The sequence below is a fragment of the Manis javanica genome, chromosome 4 (assembly GCF_040802235.1).
Source record: "Manis javanica isolate MJ-LG chromosome 4, MJ_LKY, whole genome shotgun sequence".
Taxonomy (NCBI): Eukaryota; Metazoa; Chordata; class Mammalia; order Pholidota; family Manidae; genus Manis; species Manis javanica.
The window spans coordinates 158,409,599-158,428,940 of NC_133159.1; the positions used below are offsets into that span (position 1 = coordinate 158,409,599).

The 19,342-nt window shown below is 44.7% G+C and overlaps 1 protein-coding gene across 3 annotated transcripts in view; it reads left to right on the forward strand.

Moving 5' to 3' along the window:
- SOCS7 (suppressor of cytokine signaling 7) overlaps positions 1-18,443 on the forward strand; it is a 37,199-nt gene extending 18,756 nt beyond the window's left edge. For 2 of the 3 annotated variants that reach the window (XM_036990894.2, XM_036990895.2), the window contains 3 exons: positions 6,830-6,965; positions 7,348-7,497; positions 10,413-16,120. In XM_036990894.2, coding sequence (XP_036846789.1) covers positions 6,830-6,965; positions 7,348-7,468 — 257 coding nt within the window. In that variant the 3' untranslated portion in view covers positions 7,469-7,497; positions 10,413-16,120. Of the gene's footprint in view, positions 1-6,829; positions 6,966-7,347; positions 7,498-10,412; positions 16,121-16,168; positions 16,404-18,086 lie in introns of those variants that run through there. The other variant, XR_012130733.1, reaches the window with a different exon arrangement.
- The last annotated feature ends 899 nt before the right edge of the window (positions 18,444-19,342 follow it).

Genomic DNA, 19,342 nt, shown 5'->3' on the forward strand with positions numbered 1-19,342 from the left:
AAATCCTTTGAAGGGATATTACAGTCTCCCTGTTCTTCTTCTTCTTCTTCTTTTTAACAGATGAAGAAACTGGGGTACAGTGAGTTTTGGAGCCGGGATTCAAAGTCAGGTTTTTCTGGTTCAGATATAGAGCTGGATGTGCCCTGGCAGGGCATCCAGACTAGTGGTAAAGCAATGCCAGGGATCATAATAATCATAAAGCTAGGGCTAGTGGGAAAAGTTCTGGATGGTACCAAATAAGGACCAGAGAAGGAAATTAACTGGAATAATTGGTGCCAGTGGGAGGGACCCTTGGTAAAAATTATGGCATCTGAGATTGGTTTGCCCCTTATCTCTCCTTATCACAGTATTGGAACATAGTCATAACAAAGCTGAGATCTGATTCATTCCACTATTATAAACTAAATCCCTAACTCCAGGCAGAGTCTCATAGAGATGTGATTGGATTAGCACAAAACCTCTGACACTGTTAGAGCTTGTACTCAAAGTGAACATGGCCTTCTTAGTTGGGAGAATCTTCATTTTTGGAGTACATGATGAGAAAAATGCCTTTTCTTTCTTTCTTTCTTTCTTTCTTTCTTTCTTTCTTTCTTTCTTTCTTTCTTTCTTTCTTTCTTTCTTTCTTTCTTTCTTTCTTTCTTTCTTTCTTTCTTTCTTTCTTTCTTTCTTTCTTTCTTTCTTTCTTTCTTTCTTTCTTTCTTTCTTTCTTTCTTTCTTTCTTTCTTTCTTTCTTTCTTTCTTTCTTTCTTTCTTTCTTTCTTTCTTTCTTTCTTTCTTTCTTTCTTTCTTTCTTTCTTTCTTTCTTTCTTTCTTTCTTTCTTTCTTTCTTTCTTTCTTTCTTTCTTTCTTTCTTCTTTCTTTCTTTCTTTTTTTCTTTCTTTCTTTCTTTCTTTCTTTCCTTCTTTCTTTCTTTCTTTCTTTCTTTCTTTCTTTCTTTCTTTCTTTCTTTCTTTCTTTCTTTCTTTCTTTCTTTCTTTCTTTCTTTCTTTCTTTCTTTCTTTCTTTCTTTCTTTCTTTCTTTCTTTCTTTCTTTCTTTCTTTCTTTCTTTCTTTCTTTCTTTCTTTCTTTCTTTCTTTCTTTCTCTTTTTCTTTCTTCTTTTCTTTCTTTGTTTCTTTCTTTTTTTCTTTCTTCCTTTCTTTCTTTCTTTCTTTCTTTCTTTCTTTCTTTCTTTCTTTCTTTCTTTCTTTCTTTCTTTCTTTCTTTCTTTCTTTTCTTTCTTTTCTTTCTTTCTTTCTTTCTTTCCTTTCTTTTCTTTCTTTCTTTCTTTCTTTATTTCTTTATATCTTTCTTTATTTCATTTTTTCTTTCTTTTTTTCTTTCTTTCCTTTCTTTCTTTCTTTCTTTCTTTCTTTCTTTCTTTCTTTTTCTTTCTTTTTTTTTCTTTCTTTCTTTCTTTCTTTCTTTCTTTCTTTCTTTCCTTTCTTTCCTTTCTTTCCTTTCTTTCTTTCTTTTTCTTTCTTTCTTTCTTTTTAATTAATTAATTTATTTATTTTGTTGTCATTAATCTACAATTACATGAAGAATATTATTTTTACTAGGGTCCCCCCTTCACCAAATCCCCCCCACAAACCCCATTACAGTACTGTCCTTCAGTGTAGTAAGATGCTGTAGAATCACTACTTGTCTTCTCTGTGTTGCACAGCCCTCCCCATGCACCCCCCAACATTATACATGCTAATCGTAATGTCCCCTTTCTTTTTCCCAATCCTTATCCCTCCCTTCCCTCCCTTTCTCCCCAGTCCCTTTCCCTTTGATAACTGTTAGTCCATTCTTAGGTTCTATGATTCTGCTGCTGTTTTGTTCCTTCAGTCTCTCTTTGTTCCTATAGGCTTTGGGTTTGAGGTGAGTCTCTTGTAAGCAGCGTAGAGATGGGTCTTGCTTTTTTATCCATTCTATTATTCTGTGTCTTTTGATTGGTACCTTCAGTCCATTTACATTTAGGGTGATTATTGAGAGATATGTACTTACTGCCATTGCAGGCTTTAGATTTGTGGTTGCCAAAGGTTCAAGGTTAGCTTCTTTAGTATCTTACTGTCTAACTTAACTCACTTATTGAACTATTTTAAACACTGTCTGGTTATTCTTTATTTTTCTCCCTTCTTATTCCTCCTCCTCCGTTCTTTATATGTTGGTTGTTTTATTCTGTGCTCTTTTGTGCTTCCCTTAACTGCTTTTGTGGGTAGTTGATTTTATTTTTTGCCTTTAGTTAGTATTTGGTTGGTCTGCTTTCTTTGCTGTGATTTTATTTTCTCTGGTGACATCTATTTAGTCTTAGAAGTGCTCCCATGTAGAGCAGTCCCTCTGAAATACCCTGTAGAGGTGGTTTGTGGGAGGCAAATTCCCTCAACTTTTGCTTGTCTGGGAATTGTTTAATCCCTCCTTCATATTTAAATGATAGTCATGCTGGATACAGTATTCTTGAATCAAGGCCCTTCTCTTTCATTGCATTAAATATATCATGCCATTCTTTTCTGGCCTGTAAGGTTTCTGTTGAGAAGTCTGATGATAGCCTGATGGTTTTTCCTTTGTAGGTGACCTTTTTCCTCTCTCTAGCTGCCTTTAAAACTTTGTCCTTGTCCTTGATCTTTGCCATTTTAATTATTATGTGTCTTGGCGTTGTCCTCCTTGGGTCCTTTCTGTTGGGAGTTCTGTACACTTCCATGGTCTGATCGATTATTTCCTCCCCCAGTTTGGGGAAGTTTTCAGCAATTATTTCTTCAAATACTCTTTCTATCCCTTTTTCTCTCTCTTCTTCTTCTGGTATCCCTATAATGCAGATATTGTTCCTTTTGGATTGGTCACACAGTTCTCTTAATATTGTTTCATTCCTGGAGATCGTTTTCTCTCTCTCTGCATCAGCTTCTATGCATTCCTGTTCTCTGGTTTCTATTCCATCAATGGCCTCTTGCATCTTATCCATTCTGTTTGTAAATCCTTCCAGAGATTGTTTCATTTCTGTTATCTCCCTCCAGACGTCTGTAATCTCCCTCCAGACTTCATCCCTTAGCTCTCGCATATTTCTCTGCAGCTCCATCAGCATGGTTATGAGCTTTATTTTTAATTCTTTTTCAGGAAGAACGGTTAGGTCTATCTCCTTCTCAGGGTTTGCCTCTGTGATCTTGGTCTGTATCAATTTCTTCTGCCTTTTCATGGCGATAAATATATTTGTGGGAAGCTGGTGCGTGTGTTGTGTAAGAGAAAGTCCCTTCTTGCCAGTTTATGGCCTTCCTCTCCTGGGAGAACAGCGGCCTCTAGCGGCTTGTGCTGGGCAGCTCGGGGCTTCTGATCTTGCCCGGCCGCTATGGAGTTTATTTAGCTCTGCAGTTGCTGTGGGCGTGACCTGCCTCGGGCTGCTGCTCCAATATGGCAGAGCCTCATTGGAGGGGGAACAGGTGGGAGGCTGCTTATCATGGTGAGGGGCCTCTGAGCTGTGCTGTGGGGGTTCGGGCGCCCAGAGTTCCCTGGGACTCGCAGCTGCTGGGCTAAGTGTCCCGGGGCACTTCTGTCCAGCTGTGGGGGTCCCTGTCCCTTTAAGACTTTCAGAAAGCACTCACTTTTCTTTTTCCTGGGTGCGCCAGCTTTGGGGACCCGCGCACAGGTCTTACTGTCCTGTTTCCCTAGTTTCCAGCACCCCATGCACACACTGTGTGTCTGTGCTCCGGGTGCAGGTGGTTAGGGCTGGGTGTTTAGCAGTCCTGGGCTCCCTCTCCCTCCCCACTCCAACTCTTCTCTTCCCGCCGGGAGCTGGGGTGAGGGGCGCTCAGGTCCCGCCGGGCCGCAGCTTGTTTCTTACCCCCTTCGCGAGGCGCTGGGTTCTCGTGGATGTGGATGTAGTCTGGCTGTTGTCCTGTGTCTTCTGGTCTCTCTTTTAGGATTAGTTGTATTTGTTGTATTTTCAAAAATATATATGGTTTTGGGAGGAGATTTCTGCTGCTCTACTCACGCCACCATCTTGGTTCCTCTTCCACCTTTTGTTTATTTAATCACACTTTGAATTGGACAACCTAAGGAAATTGGTCTCTTCCACTTTCATGACTGTCATGTAGCCTGTAAGTACTTGTTCAGTGACATGTGCTCTCTATATCCCAGGGCTTCTCAATTCAACACTGTTGACATTTTGGGCTGGAGAACTCTGGTCTTCAGGGAACAGTTTGGAAGAGATTTGTTACCCCTTGTTAGGCTGGAGAAAGGAAAAACAAGGACATGCAAACAGAACAGAGAGATGCCATACGGGGAGAACAAACCAGACCCCAAAGTCCGTGCTGTATGTGGAAAGGGGACAGCTCTCCCTGAATTCCATCCCGATGTGCCAACTAAGACCTGGATGTCAGCCTCCTCCCTCTTGGAAAGAAAAAAGTTTCTACTTGACTATTATGTCACCTTTAGCCAATCATACCTCTCAACACCCCCTAGGATAGCTTGCCCACTCCTCCCCCTCCTAATCCCTTATAAGCACCCCACCTCCCTAATTGGGTGTGACTTCTCTGGCCTCTGACAAGAAGGCCACAGAACCTCACCCGAGGGTATTTAAATAAATTACCTGGCCCTTTGTTGCCTCTGTTTGCCTGCTTATTTTGGCTAGAATTTATCTTACACCCCTAACCTGGTCCTTGCTAAGGAAGAGAAAATGTGAGGTGGCTGGAAAGTGGATTTGTGCCCAGGATCCCTAGACTGAGAATAGAGGAAAGTTCCTGATGATTGCTGTCCTGCCTCACCCTTTCCCTTTCACCTGCACTGGTGTCCAACCTTGGGTTCATTTCTTTTTCCAACCTCTTCTATTAACACACTCAGGATGTGAGAGCTCCAATCATTTGCTATGTTTGGGGCAAATAGTAAATGGTCAAGTTGACACTAGAAAATATCAGAGAATTAATAGGTTTCAAATTGCTATTTGTGAACCTAAGGCTAAAAGTGACATGATTAAATAGGCAAGTATATATGGTCATTAAAATTCAAGGAGGTAAACAGATAATCTCATGCTGCTTATTATCCTGATCTCTTTAGGCACCAGTCCTGTTATAGTACTGTGTCTTTGGGAATAAAAAACTATATGCATAAATTAGTTTTATCTCTGAAATGTCATGTTGAATTAAGCAATATTACAACCAACCCCTAAAAGCTTTCTGTTAAACATATTTTAATTTTACTGAAAAATATTTTTAAAACATACAAGAGAAAGGGTAAAGAGGCATTTGAACCCAAAATCATTTTAAAAACCAAAAACTTGAGCTTAAATACATTCAAGAAAGAAATCCATGTGTGAATTTTTTTTTTTTAATTGTGTGAGGAGGCGAGGACCAACCAGGTGAGTGGGGGAGGGCTGCAGAGCTTCAAAATATATGCCTTAGGCTTGAAAGGATGGGAGTGAGGAGAGGACTGAGAGAGGCTAGTTGTGAATCACGGTGTCTGGCTTGTCAGCCAGCCAGGGGGAAGGTGCTCTGGAGAGACTCCTGGAGAACCCTTCTTTGATGTTCCTTAGGCTAGTCTTTTCCCCAGGTGGAGCAGGTGTTCAAGGCAGCTCAACATTGTCTAAAAGAGCGTTGCCGCGTTGCCGAGAGCTCGTTCTGTAAGCCTGGTAGGCCTCAGTTCCTTCAGATATAGAATGGAGATATAATGGTATCTGTCTCAAAGTATAGTTTTAAGACTAAATGAGTTAAATGTTTTTAAAATAAGCCTATTTGTTAACAGTATAATATATATTTAAATTTTGTTTTAGAAGGTTAGTTGTCAACCTCATGAAAAGTCTTTGGGAGGCAATGTGCAAGCTATAATTTTTTCTTCTCACACCTTCAAAATCTAAAAATTGTTTGAAATTAAACTCTAAAAATAATAGATATTTTATTTTCCAGCAACTTGTGTCTACAGAATTTCTTTGATGTGACAATGGCTAAGAAAAAAATTCTTTCAAAGATTTTGCAATGCAGAGTCTTTCTGAGAATAGTTTACTTGTTTACCTTCCATAGCCCCTTTGTTTATTGAAACCAGAATATTCTCTGTTCTCTTGAACCTCTTTCAGTGTCCCTGCCATCTGGGTGTCTTTATTCTGTGGCATTGACCCTTGGGGGTTGGAATTTCCCAGCAGAGAGCCTACCAATGTTGACGAAACATGAGGGTGTGGAGCTCCCACTGCGCCTGGCTGGCATCAGTCAGCAGGCATTTTGGCACTGAGTAATACTAATTCCACCTTGCCCAGGCTACTCTAGGTGCTTTTCTTTGAAAAGTATCATGCTTTTTTTCCCTCTTCCTGTACCCAACCTGAAGTTTCAGAAGCAAGAAGAATGTAGGGGGAGGAGTCAGTAAGAAGTGGCCACATCTGACTGTCCTGGCTTGAAGTAGATGCAGGAGTGATAGGCAGTGAATTGTGATCCCAGCCTCTCAGTTGGAATTTGGTGGGACCCCTCCAAACAACCTGAGGCTTCACCTTCAGGGTACTGCTGGGTGTGCTGGACAAGCTCCTCCTCCTTTCCCAATGGGTGTTTTTGGTTCTTGCCCTTCCCTGCAAGCCAAGGGCCTGAGGTTGGCTGCGCGGGTCCCAGTAAACTCTCCAGCTTAGCATTATTCACTGAAGAGCAAGACTGTCAGCTGTTTCTCTAGTGGTGCTAGGGAGGCCCTCAGCAGGGAGAAGAGATTCCCTTGAGTTTAGAATATGGTAGTGGTGCTTCTGCAAGTGGAAATCCGCAGTTCTTTGTGGAAGGGAGTTTTTGCACATCACACATATATGAACTGTAAAGAAGCCCCATTTCCCTTCCCTGGATCCTCTTCATAAGGGAAGTTACAATTAGCTGCATTGTCCCCTCTGAATATTTTTCTTGTTTTCATTCTTGAAGGACTGCCACCAACTCCAGTACAGCTGCTCTATCCAGTGTCCCGATTCAGCAATGTCAAATCCCTCCAGCACCTTTGCAGATTCCGCATCCGACAGCTCGTCCGGATAGATCACATCCCAGATCTCCCACTGCCTAAGTACAATGGGATCTTTAGGGTTGGGGCAGGATGGAGGGTCAGTTACAAATGTTAGTGAGGCCTGCAAGCTGACTGCCCAGGCAGAACCTGGCAGTATTCACAGGCATCATCTCACTTCTCCCATGTCTTAGCACCTAACTCTAGAAATGACACACTACAACCAGAAGGCAGAAGGTGTGTGTGTGTCAGCTTCCCTTCTTAAGTCTCTATGAAGGGTGGAGTGGCAGTGGTAAGACGGAAGGAGACAGAACTGTAATAAGTGAGAAAATGGGAATTTTCACAGGTCGACAGAGAGTCTTTGGTGTTATCTAAGGGATATAGGGGTTGAACAAAGGTGGACTTTCACTTGTAATCTATAAATAACATTTTTGTGTTTTCACAGACCTCTGATTTCTTATATCCGTAAGTTCTACTACTATGACCCTCAGGAAGAGGCATACCTGTCTCTAAAGGAAGCGCAGCTCATTTCCAAGCAGAAGCAGGAGGTGGAACCCTCCACGTAACAAGGGGCCCCTGCTGGTCTCCACCAAGGGTATGAGCTGTCTGCCTCCCTATCCAGTCAAGTCTCTCCCTGGGCAGTTACCATGCACTGGGCCTCCTCACCATCCTCTGCCCCCATATGTATGTCCCAGAGCCAGGCATCTGCCCTTAGAGTTAGCAGCTCTGATAATGGAGCACATACCCCAGTCGGGAGAAGAGCAGACAGATATGAGAGGCTTAAAGAGTATCTGCCAAGCAACATGCAAACTAATCCCTGAATGTAAATGAGGAGGAGGCACACAAGAGCTGTGTGTGCAGCCTTCTCTCAAACTGGCTGACCTCCCTGATTTTGCACAAGTGACACATAAAGTAGGAAGCCAAAGGGGAAGAACACGTCATCAAAGGGAACACAGACATGCCTCTAATTGCTGTGGGCATGCACTTGGCTGAGAGCACCTCCATGGCCCACAGCTTAGAATGTGGGGTGAGGAAAAAGCTGGCTCTCCTACTTAGAAATCCATTTGGGTCACCAAAAGTAAATTGTTGAAAAGAATAAATGAAGTAACAGGGAGTTCAGTTATCTAAGAGGCTGTTCTCCCACTGCTACACTGAGTTCTACTCATTTATTTTCCCATAAAATATCTTGGAATACTGGCTTGTGCAGATGAATTCGAATTAGTCTTTTAAACGGCATTAATGTAAACATTGAAGGTAGAGGTGAGTAAGGAACAAAACTGCCTGAGAGTTGTGATTTTGATAGTGTGGGTTGCATACAAGATCTTACTTTCTAGTGATCTACTTCCAGGGTGCAGTGACCCCCCCCTCCAACCCTAGCTGTTTTTCCTCTTAGTCTGGAGTGTCCTTTTTAAGCATTGAATACTTCTGCCTCCTCTTCTGTCTCTGTTCCCCAATCCCATCCCCCCACAAAACAAACAGGGGGAGACCCACAGGAGCAAAAGCCTTAGCATGAAATGGGAGCTTTCATTTCCCTACCCTCTCTCTGCTTTCTTTATAATGGAGAGAGTGACAACTGATGTTTACATCCCATTTCTTGTGCCTTGGCTAAGGCAAATCCAGCTGTATCTCCTCTTGGCTCTGGAAGTCCCTGATCCTGTGACACTGGGGGAAAGCACATGAGCTGGGGTGAAAAGGATTAACCAGGGGTGGAGGACTGAAGAAGAGAGATCGAGAAACGGTAGCTCTTCCTGCACAATTTAATTTAAAGGATCCTGGATTAGGTGTACAATCCCTTACTCTGTCTTCAATTATGTATTAGTCATATGCCCTCAGAAGTGACTCCTAAAACATCTAAATGCTCTGATGTCTAGGTGGACTTCTCTGCTTAGTGGCTTTGTTGTTGAGATTATGGTGGGAAGAGTGAGCCAGGGAGGCCCACCTATCCAAGGAGTAGTTAGGACCCTTCAGTTTTGCTTTTGGGGGAGTGAGAGGGGCCCATGGGAAGAGGAATGCCTTTAGAGACAGGCTGAGGATGGTGGGGGGCTTCAGGCCTCACCACATGTGGATCCGGTGATTAACCTGGAGCAGAGGAGCTTTAGGGGGAGAGGGGCTTGATAGCTGAAAGTAGTGCTTGATGAATTTTCCTCAAGAAGAGTGATGAAACTTACTCTGTGTGGTTTCCAGGGGACAGGAACCACAAGGACCACAAGGGATTTAAGTCTAAGGAGTTAGATTTCAGCCCAACTTTGGAAGAACCTTTTAACAGAGAGGTCCAAAAATGCAATGGCTTTCCACAGGAGGTAGTGAGATGCCCATTTACTTATTCATTCAGTATTCATTCAGCAGATATCTATATATATTTGTTAAGTACCCAGGGTGAATTGGGAAGAGACTGCTGAGCAAGATAGCTAAGAGCCCTATCTCACTGAGCTACAGTTATAGGGAGAGAGAGATAGAAAACATGGAAAAAATGAGTTGGCTGATTTCAGTGGACTATACACGTTGGGAAAATAAAAGTTGGGTGAAGTTTAATGATTAGTGGTGGGATACTCCTCAAGTTTGGATGATCAGGGAGGGCTTCTGTGAGGAAGTGACATTTCAGCTAGGATCTGAATATCCAGGAGTTAATCATGAGAGACTCTGGAAGCAGAGGATTCGGGCAAGTGGTTCTATAAGTATAAAGGTCCTGAGATGTAAGGGGGCCTGATAGGATCTATCCCCTAGAGGTGGGGGTAACCATTTGTCATGAATGTGGGATTTAGTCATGTTTTGCCGAAGGATTCAACTGAACTCCCAGGATCTCTTTTTGCTGTGACACTTTACTGGCTCCTGATTTAGACCCTAGGGCTCCTTGCAAAAAGGGAAGTAGCACTTCTCAAGGGAAAGGTCTTTAAGGTGTGAGATTTGGCCCTGATGACTTGCTATTGGTCAGGCTGATTTTAATTTGGGAGTTCTGAATGGCTTGCTTGGTCTGTTTGTGCTGTTACCTGGGGAATTTCCTGGCAGGCTGCTCGGAATCAGAGGACAGCTGGAACAGTACCCTTCTTAAATCAGAAGGTAGAAGCTACACTGGCCTTTGTGATTATATGACAACTCTCACCATTGGCCAGAAGCTCCAGAGACATAGAGCTCTTTGTAGTCAGGCTCCTAAGGGGTTTATTCCAGGGACTCAATTCCTATTTTAGTCCCTAGAGCAGGTGGGCCTCAGGGAAGAAGTGGGTGGAAAATTAAGGGGTAAGGGACAGGGAAACAGAAAAGTTAGATAATGTGGTAGGATATATTTATTAGTTATTTTGGGACCTCTTCTTGGCATCCAGGCCAGGCCCCTTGACAAAGGTTGTTGCTTCATCCCCAGCAGCTACAGTGTTTGTGGGAGCATCTGGCTCTCCCAACTCCAACCTCCTTTTAAGCTACACTTCTTCACCTCTAGAGGCCAGGCTGTTTATTCTTTAACTCCATTTTGGTTCCACTCTGCTGAACCACTCTGATTTTTTTCCCTTTTTTACCTAGGCATTTGGTTGCCAAGCTCCAGTTTTAAAGAACCAAATGAAGCTACCATGTGAGAAGTGAGGAAAACCAGAGCAAACGGGAAGGGTTGGGAACCTCTGTGTGGACTGTGGCTCCCCGCAGCCCTGGAGCTCGGAGGAAGCCCACAACTGTACTGTCTGAGGGGAGGCCCCACCTCTCCATGTCCAGCCCTGGGGTGGCCTGGCACTGGATGAGCTCCTTGGAAAACTGGAAGAAGTCTCAACACTGTTCCCTTTTCAGAAGTTTTGTTTCAGATGTTTGCACCTTTTGGTATGGAAAACTCACCTTAAAGGCAGCTGGGGTTGGTGCCCATTGGACTGGAAGTGGTGCCAAGGGTTGAGCATGTCCAAAAGAGGGGAGGGGAGGAGAGGGGATTGCCAGCGATGGTCATTCAGCTGGCCGCAAAGGCCGAGTGCAAGTCTTCACCACACCTGGAGGAAGGGAAGAGGAGGAGTCAGAACGCAAGTCAGGAGTCTCTGAAGGATGGGAGTCTGCTGCTCTTCAAGCCTAGGTAGCCTCAGGAGGAGCAGGAAAGAAAGGAGGAAGCATAGTGTCAGCTAGAAAATTACTGGACAGAAACTGGCAAATGGCCTCTGCTGGGGGAAGTAGTGACTCCTTGCATTCTTTCCTGTTAAGATTTAGAAACCTGGTTTCAGAATCACCTCCCATAGAAGCTGTGTTAGTTTTGTTTTACTGAATTACTAAGTTCTGTGACCTCAAGTCAGCCCCACTCTTCCTCCACCCTCAGTCCATTCCCCTCGAGATAACTGCATTTCACTCTGGTCACAATCTTAATAACATCATTCCTGTTGCTTCCGCCAGCTGTTGAGGCAGTAGTTTTTCTCATCACCTGAGCAGTTCAGAGCTCCAATCATGAGCTGCTAAAGTTAATGGAGTATGCTTCCAGATTCTTAATGGCAAAGCGTTCCTGTGACTTAGGAGTCAGTGTTACTTATCTCCGTATGTCTGTCAGCTAGTGAGAGGGAATGTGGAGAAAAGTGGGAAACAAAGCTATTGTAGTTGTGCTGTTCCTCAAGAAAGCTCTTTAGTGTCTCAGCCTTAATGGGATGTCCTTAGATCGGAGAAGAGAACATACGTCTCCTGTGTGTAGGTTTATCACTGTCATCCCGTTACTGAGATGGGAGGCAGCAAGGGCTTTTTTATTTCCTGCCTTCTTTCTAGCAACCCAAACATTCTCCTGAGATCTTACTTGCCTGCCTTTGGGAATTCTGTCAGATGCTGATTTGAGAGTTGCCCATCTTCTATGTTGGAGTAGAAGAGGAGGGAGAACTCCAGTGCATTTCAGTAGTCTTTCATTTTTTCTGAAGTGGACCATTGTCAAGTCATATAACATGAATTTGCTTTTCTATTGAGTTACTGTGGGGAGAGGTTTGCTATTAAGATGGGAAAATTGAGCTGTTTAGTCTTTATTACTCTTTTATGTTATGTTCCATTAGATTGCCTCTTTTGGTTCCCCAATGCTTGTATCAGCCTCATCTCGAGATAAATAAAATTGTCAGGTTTGAGGTTTCCTGGTGGTTTGGGGTAAGGCCCCAGGGTTTAGGTAATCTGTAGGACTGCCTCATCTGGAAGCATGGGCCTTCTGCCTGATGTCCTGCATGGGGGGACCAGTCTTCCTCCGTGTAGCTGAATAGGGGGGAACTTGCAATGTTACTTGGCTCTGAAGAGGTGACCCATAAAATGAGCTTTGTAGCATAAACACAGCCCACCTCTGATTCGTCATGAGGTCCCTCTTCTCTCCTTGGCTTCCATGGTAGTTTTACCAACCAGTTAGGATTATGATCCCAGAAACTGGCTGAACCTGTGAGTCCTGCCACTTGGGGGTACCGGTTAAATTGCCATCTTCCAGAAGGCACCACCTAACTAAGGAGCCCACAGGCTGGATTCCACTGCGATCCTTGAGTGGCTGAGTGCAGCTACCTGGAATCTTTTTTTTTAAACCATTTCAGCCACCCATAATTTTAAAATTATTTTTTAGTGTGTGTTTGCCTGATTCTGGTTAAAGACTATGGGAAACCCAGGAAGTGAAAGACATGCTATCTGGCCTAAGGGAGCTTTTTGGTTATTGCTGCCTGTGAAGCAATTGGAGAGTGACTCAGTGTGGCAGAGAGAATCAAGGGCTGTCTTTAAGATGAGGGTAGACCAGATGGTCTAGGAAAGCTCTGTGGTGGTGAGGCTTTGGGTTGTAGGCGAGGGTAGGACAGTGAGATGGAAAACATGGTAGCAGAAGCATGGAAGCAGAAATCTGTATGGCATGTACTGAACGGTGCACAGCCCCCAGGTTAGTGTGGCCCCATCAGAGCAGGTCTAAACTGAAACTTCCTAGTCATTACACATGTCTGGATACTGAGGTGTTATAATGGTGAAGTGGAGCCCAAGCCCAGAAGCCAGCTGGGTTTCTGCCATGGCTAGAGCTCCACTGCTCTAGTGCAGCCTGGGTAGGGGAGGCAGAGGCCCCTGTGGTTCAGGGGTTTGCATTGGAGAAGTTGTGTACTCGGCACAAAACCAGACTGGCTGTGAGGCGGCATGACCCAGCCCACTGCTGTCCTTCCTCCTGGGGAGGGTGTGTTTACCTCTGTCTGTGATCTGCCAGCATGAATCACAGGCTGGGCTGTAGCCCGGTCCTCCCTCTGTAGAGTGGGCCACAAAACAGTTGCACAGAGGAGACAGGCTCCACTGAGTGATGAGGAGGGGGGAGGAGGGGGGAGTGGGACAGCTGGTAGAGGGCCCACCCTGGTCAGAGAGCAGAGAGAGGGAGCTGGGGCAGCTGGGCCATGCTCAGCACTTGCCCTTCATCTCCCCTGGCTGGGCCCACTCCTGCCTTTGCGATTCCGTGCAGTGCTAATTGAAGTGCATTCTATACTGAGGGGACTCCTTTTTAAAAGGTTGTTGCATTTTAAAATCACAAACTGGAAAAAGGTTCTCACTTCTAAGGACCCATCATTGGGTGATGTCAGCACCCTCAGGCCCTGCCCATATAACCCCCAGTTTATTACTGCATTACTGTGACCTTTCTCAGGACAGGCGTGGACCACTGTGAGCTAGTGACAGCTACTGCTACATGTGCTATTACTTGAAATTTGTGTGTGTTGTGGTGGGAGCACAGGAGGGTGGGGGCTTTGGGGACTCTAGATAAGTAGGTGACACCGGGAGTTGGGACCACTGCTGATGACCTTGGTCTGGTCACCTGCCTGGGCCTAGATGTAGTGAAGGTAAGCCCCTGGAATGTGAGCCAAGAGTTGCAGTCCCAGCCTCCTGAGAGTGCCATGGTTTCTGCTCTTACTCCTTTCCGACTTCACTGGGGCTGATTGTATTGGCCCCTTAATAAGGTTGGGAGTAATGTAGAATAGCTGCAAACCCCCACAACACACGTCTGGGGAGGGTGATTAGTGTTCGCAGTTCCTGGTGTGAGAGACTAGAGCTGGATGTCCCGGAGAGGCAGCCTTTTCAGCCCTCACCCCAGGGCCCCAGAAGAGCATGGTGTGCTTGAAGCCCTTGGGTCCCAGCAGGAAATAGGGATAGAAGGAAATTTTCCCTTAGGTTAGATCCTACCCTGCTCTGCCACTTCTCCCTTGGCTTTGAGCCCTGAGATTGTAGGACTGGGCCCTGGGATATACTCTGTGGCTGCAGGAAGGTCTGAGAGTGGAAGAGTGTGTGCGTGCGTGTGTGTGTGTGTGTGCACGCGCATGAGTGTCCGTGCGTGACTTCATTTGCAGAAGTCTTGCTACCAGTTGGGGTGTTGAGAGTATCTCCACTGGGAGGAGACCTGTGATTTGTTTTCCACTTTTAAGAGAATGACATGCCCCCTGTCCCTAAGGGAGGAGCTTTTGAGTTAGACATTTTCCCTATGGGAATCCTCTTGGTTTGGTTTGTGGGAAAGGGGGAATGGATAAATGATTTTTATCTCTAATTGTCAACATAGCTGTTCTTACACTGAATTTGTGCTATTGCATACATGTAGCCATCTTTCTTTTCACTGCAGCAGTGTTTATCAGTAGTTTAAAGTGATTTATTTGCTCCTGGGGAGTAAAACCTTTTTTATTAAAAAAAGAAAAAAAAAAAAAAGAAAAAGTGTGACCCCTTCCCCCTGTTGATAAGCTGTAGGCTTATTGGGCCACAAAGCTCAAGAAGGCAAAGTCAGGTCTGCCAGTCCCCATGATCTACCCTGTGTTGACACTGGAGCCTTCATGCTCAGCACAAAACAACAGGAGGCCTTGAAAAGGTGGAGAGCAAAGTCTTGGGATGAGTGAGATAGGGGTTGAACCATAGAGACAGAGTCCTTGGGGATTCAGGTGCTGCAGTTGCAAAAACAAGAGTTATGGATTGTATTAAAGTATTGATTATCTAATCTGCTAGGGGAAAGACCTTTCTTTACATGCAGATTCCGTATTGTCTTGGTCCTTTTCATCACTTCTTGACTGTCCTGGTAGGTGCTGCCTCGTTTCTTCCAGTTTCCCAACCTGTCCTCTCTACCCCTCTTTCCAACCTTTCCCACTCCCAGCTACCTCCCGGGAAGCCAGTTCTGCATGCCAAGTCTGTGACATGCCTTCACACCCATTTCATATCATTCAGAGGGTATCTGGAGCTGCCCACCCCATTCCTTCCTCAGTGCCAAGAGGCATCAAGGGGCAGGCGCAAAGCAGCCAGCCGTGGCGGGAAGACATGACTGTCTGGTTGCAGCTGGACTGCAATCGTAGTTGCTCCTGGAGATACAGCATAAGGAAAACGGAGGACATTCTTGATCAGAACCCAAGATAATCACAAACCACACAGCCCCACTCAGAGCTACATCCCGAGCCCCTTCCCAGCTCAGGTGGAGCAGGAAGGCTGGTGTACCTACTCCATCCTTGGTGCTCCCTTGAACAGGGACCTGCCCCTCACTGTTAGGCCCAGAATCTTTCCCCAGGAACAAGCATAATCCTGGCACTGCTCTGAGGGCAAGCTGATTGTTGAAATGCCCAAACTGGTGCTGCCCATGGTGGCACAGCCACCACTGTACATTTTTTGGTTGTTTTTGAGAATCTAAATGAAGAGGAGTGCCATTCTGGGCTCAGGTGGTTGCCAGTTCTTCACCAGGAGGGGAGTCACACCCCCTGCAACCACTTCTGTCCTCTTAGCCACCCCCGCCCCCTTCCAAGCCAAAGCGTGGCCTGGTTTTTGTCTTCCCATTTAGTTTTCCTCCTTTCCTCTCCTTTTTTGTGCTTTATTTATTAAAATAGTTGCTGTATAATTTATTTTCATAAACTATAAAAAATACTAAATGGTTAAAATAGACTTGCAGGCCAATCTTAAATGGGGTGGGAGGGCCTTGGGGTGGGAGGAGAAGGGAAAGATGTTTTGATATAAACAAAATAAATGCACTTTGGGTGTGTTTTGGTATTTTTCTGGGGACAGATGGGTGGGTATTGGGATGTCCCTGTAGATTAGTTCCAGAATGGGGTGTCTGTATATACTGTATTAATAGGCATGTTTGACTCTTGTAAAGGGACATTAGTAGCTGCTGCAGGTCCTGTTTGGAAATCCCATGTACAATTCCTGGTTTTTGTAAGTGTCAGTGCGGGAGACATTTGACTCTTGTGTTTGTATCTCCTTTTTATGATTGCTGTACTGACCCATGTCTTTTTGGGGAGGGGTGAAATGAGATTTGAAATAAAAATGTTTAGAAGTTATTACATGTTATTTGGGTTGCGTTTTTTAATCCCTCTTCTGTCTCCTAGGATTCTCCACACCACCACCAGCATCCTTAGTTCAGATGACCCACCCTTGGCATTGGGGAATCCCTGTGATGTCAGCCAGGCAGAGCACATATAGAACTGCTCTTGTGAGATTTAGAGATGTTGCAAAACTCCCAAGGCTGATGGCCATTACTCAAAGCTACTTTCTCCTTCCCCAAGAAGTGCAGGAGAATTCCAGAGGACTTTTGGGCCAAGTGTCCCTTGCCTTTTTGCCTTGGTGAGCAGTGGTGTGGGCCTTTACCTAGGAAGAGTTCATATTTTACCGTAATAGTCATTCCTGCTGTTTACCTAGGCTGGCAGTCAAGGTTTTCTCATAAGTTTAACCTGTGTCCCTCCTGCCTTTCTAACCATTCCTTTTTTTCAATTTCTTAAATTGAAGTATAGTTGACATACCATATTAGTTCAGGTATACAACATAGTGATTCCGCAATTATGTACATTAAAAAATGCTTACCACAATAAGTAGTTTTTGTTATCTTTTGACTCCCTCTAGTGTATTTTTTATTTCAGGTACTGTATTCTTCAATTCTGACTGATTGTTTTCATATTTTCTATCTCTTTGTTGAAGTATAGCCACTCTCAAGTCCAGTGAACATCTTTATAACCATTACTTTAAACTCTTGATCAGGTAGATTGTTTAATTCTGCTTCATTTCGGGTTTTTTTCTGAAGTTTGATCTTTCATTTTTAGCAAATTCCTCTGTCTCCCTGTTTTGTTTGTCTTTCTGTGTTTGTTTCTATGAATTAGATGAAACAGCTACCTCTCCCATTCTTGAAGGAGTAGCTTTGTGTAGGAATGTCCCCTATGTAGACTGTGGGTGCCTAGCACCTTTGGCTGGCTGGAGATGTTAGTAGGCAAGCCAGGAGGATCCTGGGGTGCCCTGTGCAGAGGGTGCCCTGACATACATAGTCCATGCCCTCTTGAGCTGTGCTCTGTGGAGAGAAGAGGACCAGAAATGTTCCCATGATTGACAAGTGTATACTTGGAGCCACTCAAATCTCCCCTCTTTCCTTCTCACCCAATCCTTCTCCAAGTTGACCACTTAGAGGGCCAGTGTGCCACCTTGTCACGCTTGGGAGAATTTTCTGCAATTTCTCTGCACCCTCAGAGTGGAAAACATGATGAATGGGGTGAAACCCTAGTTTTCAGGAATTGAATTTGCACAGGACTGATTAGAAGAGGGGGTCTTAGAATCCATGCTTGCCCCTCCGAGTGGATTTCCAGGTCACAGGTCCATTTAGGATAAAACAGTGTCATTTCAATTCTGTTGGTCATTCTATGATAGCATGAACTCCTGAATAAAGTTGTCTTCCCTTTTGGAAGAAAAGGTGCTCTAAGTTCTGAGATGTGAACAACAGCACAAGGAGAAGTGCTTAACTCAGAACTGGCAATTCAAATGCTCTAATTGCTGCCATTTGGACAGTTTGTCACAAGGAATCTTTGCTAACACCATTAGTCAAGAGGGTTAGTGTGCATTTCTTGAAAGCAGAGATTTTCATCATTTCAAATCATCATATTAGTGATGATTTGTTAAGTTTGTTAGGAAAGATAGGTACTAGTCCCCTCTGACTTGGGTAATTAAAGCCCACAGAAGGAAAGGCATTCTTTTGGAGACAGCCCAAAATAACAAAAACCACCCCCTCCTACCCTCTTCACCCCCAAAACCTGAAACTACCTACTTCATCTCCTGTGTTGCCTGTCTCCTTTCAACCACCACTTCTATTCTGTCACAAAGCTGTTCTATCCCACCTCTCTGTGGCATCTAATCATGCACTTACCTAACTTGCTTGAGTTATAAGCTATAGCAAATAATAGTTCAAAAGATTCCCTCCTGCATTCCACAGTGCTTCCCCTGATTGAAGATGAGATGGGAGAAGTGAATTTTCTTTGTTCCTTCCAGCCTCACATAGGGTGAGCATCCTGTGCATAATGATTCTGGTGTCTTGTTTGTGGCATGTGGATTCTGAAGACCAGCCATTTCATCTGGTGCTCAGCCGAAGGCACAAGAGTTGATTCCAGCTCTGAAGAAGCAGTAGTTGGTTATCATCTATCTCTAATGGAGCCCTTTCCCAGGAGATTTAGGAATTTTGACTGCAATTTTATCCTCCGCATTGTTCCCCACATAAGCAGAGACTTCATAATGCATCTCTCCTCAATTGCCAGGCATTTTTCCACCGGGGCAATTTCAGCAACTTTCCAACTGGTCTTCCTGCTGTTTCCCCTCTCCAGTCCTCTAAAAGTCCTTCCAAAATAAAAATGTGCTCAAGTCACTTCCTTAGTTTAAAAATCATTGATGACTTTCTTCTGAGAGAAAAAAATCTTAGCTCCTCAAGTTGACATTCAGGGCCGTTTCCCCTTCCCTGCCACACAGGCTGCACTCTGGTTGCGATGCAAGAGTTGAAGTCTCCAGGTCATGGCATCCCATCTGCCAGTCCACCCTGCCTTGTGCTGTTCCTCTGCCTGGAGGACACCTGTCACCCTTTTCACCCACAGAACTGCTCATCCTTTGAGATTTTGCTCCAGAGTCACTTCTGGAGTTTTCACCAGCCATTCCCAGCCAAACAAATGCTCCTTTCTTTGTGAAGATTTTTTTCCTATGTTCACTTGCTTGCTTGACTGGGGCCTCTGGTGCATGAGGGACCCTGTGTCCTGTTCTGCTATCTCCCTCCCACCAGGGCTGGCACAGTTGAGTTGATGTGCCAAGGTGGTGGTGATAAAGGACAACCTGATTGCATGGAGGATTTTTTTTAGCCTCTAAGTGTCAATCTTCTTCAGAATTTTCCCAAGGGACTGATGTTTGGCGGTTGGGGTAAAAGCATGAAGGGTGTAATGCAGCTTTAACTCGAGACATTCCAAAGATGGGATGTAGACTGCTTCCTCCTGGTGCCAGTGGCATCAGAATGACAGCTGTCACTGGATGAAGAAGCTGCCCATGTAGGGTCAGCAGGCTTTGTCCATAATCTGAGGTTGCACCAGACTTTCCACTGCCCCTTGCTGAATTCTCCTTTAACAGAAAGCAAGCATTTAAAGAGCTCAGCTCAGGTGCCCTTCACATCCAGGCTTCTCACCTCAGCCCTTGGGGTGTCAGGGCCTGGCTCTCTCCTTGCCCCCTTTTGAGAAACTTTGGCTTTGTTCATGGGCCTTTATTCTGTAGGC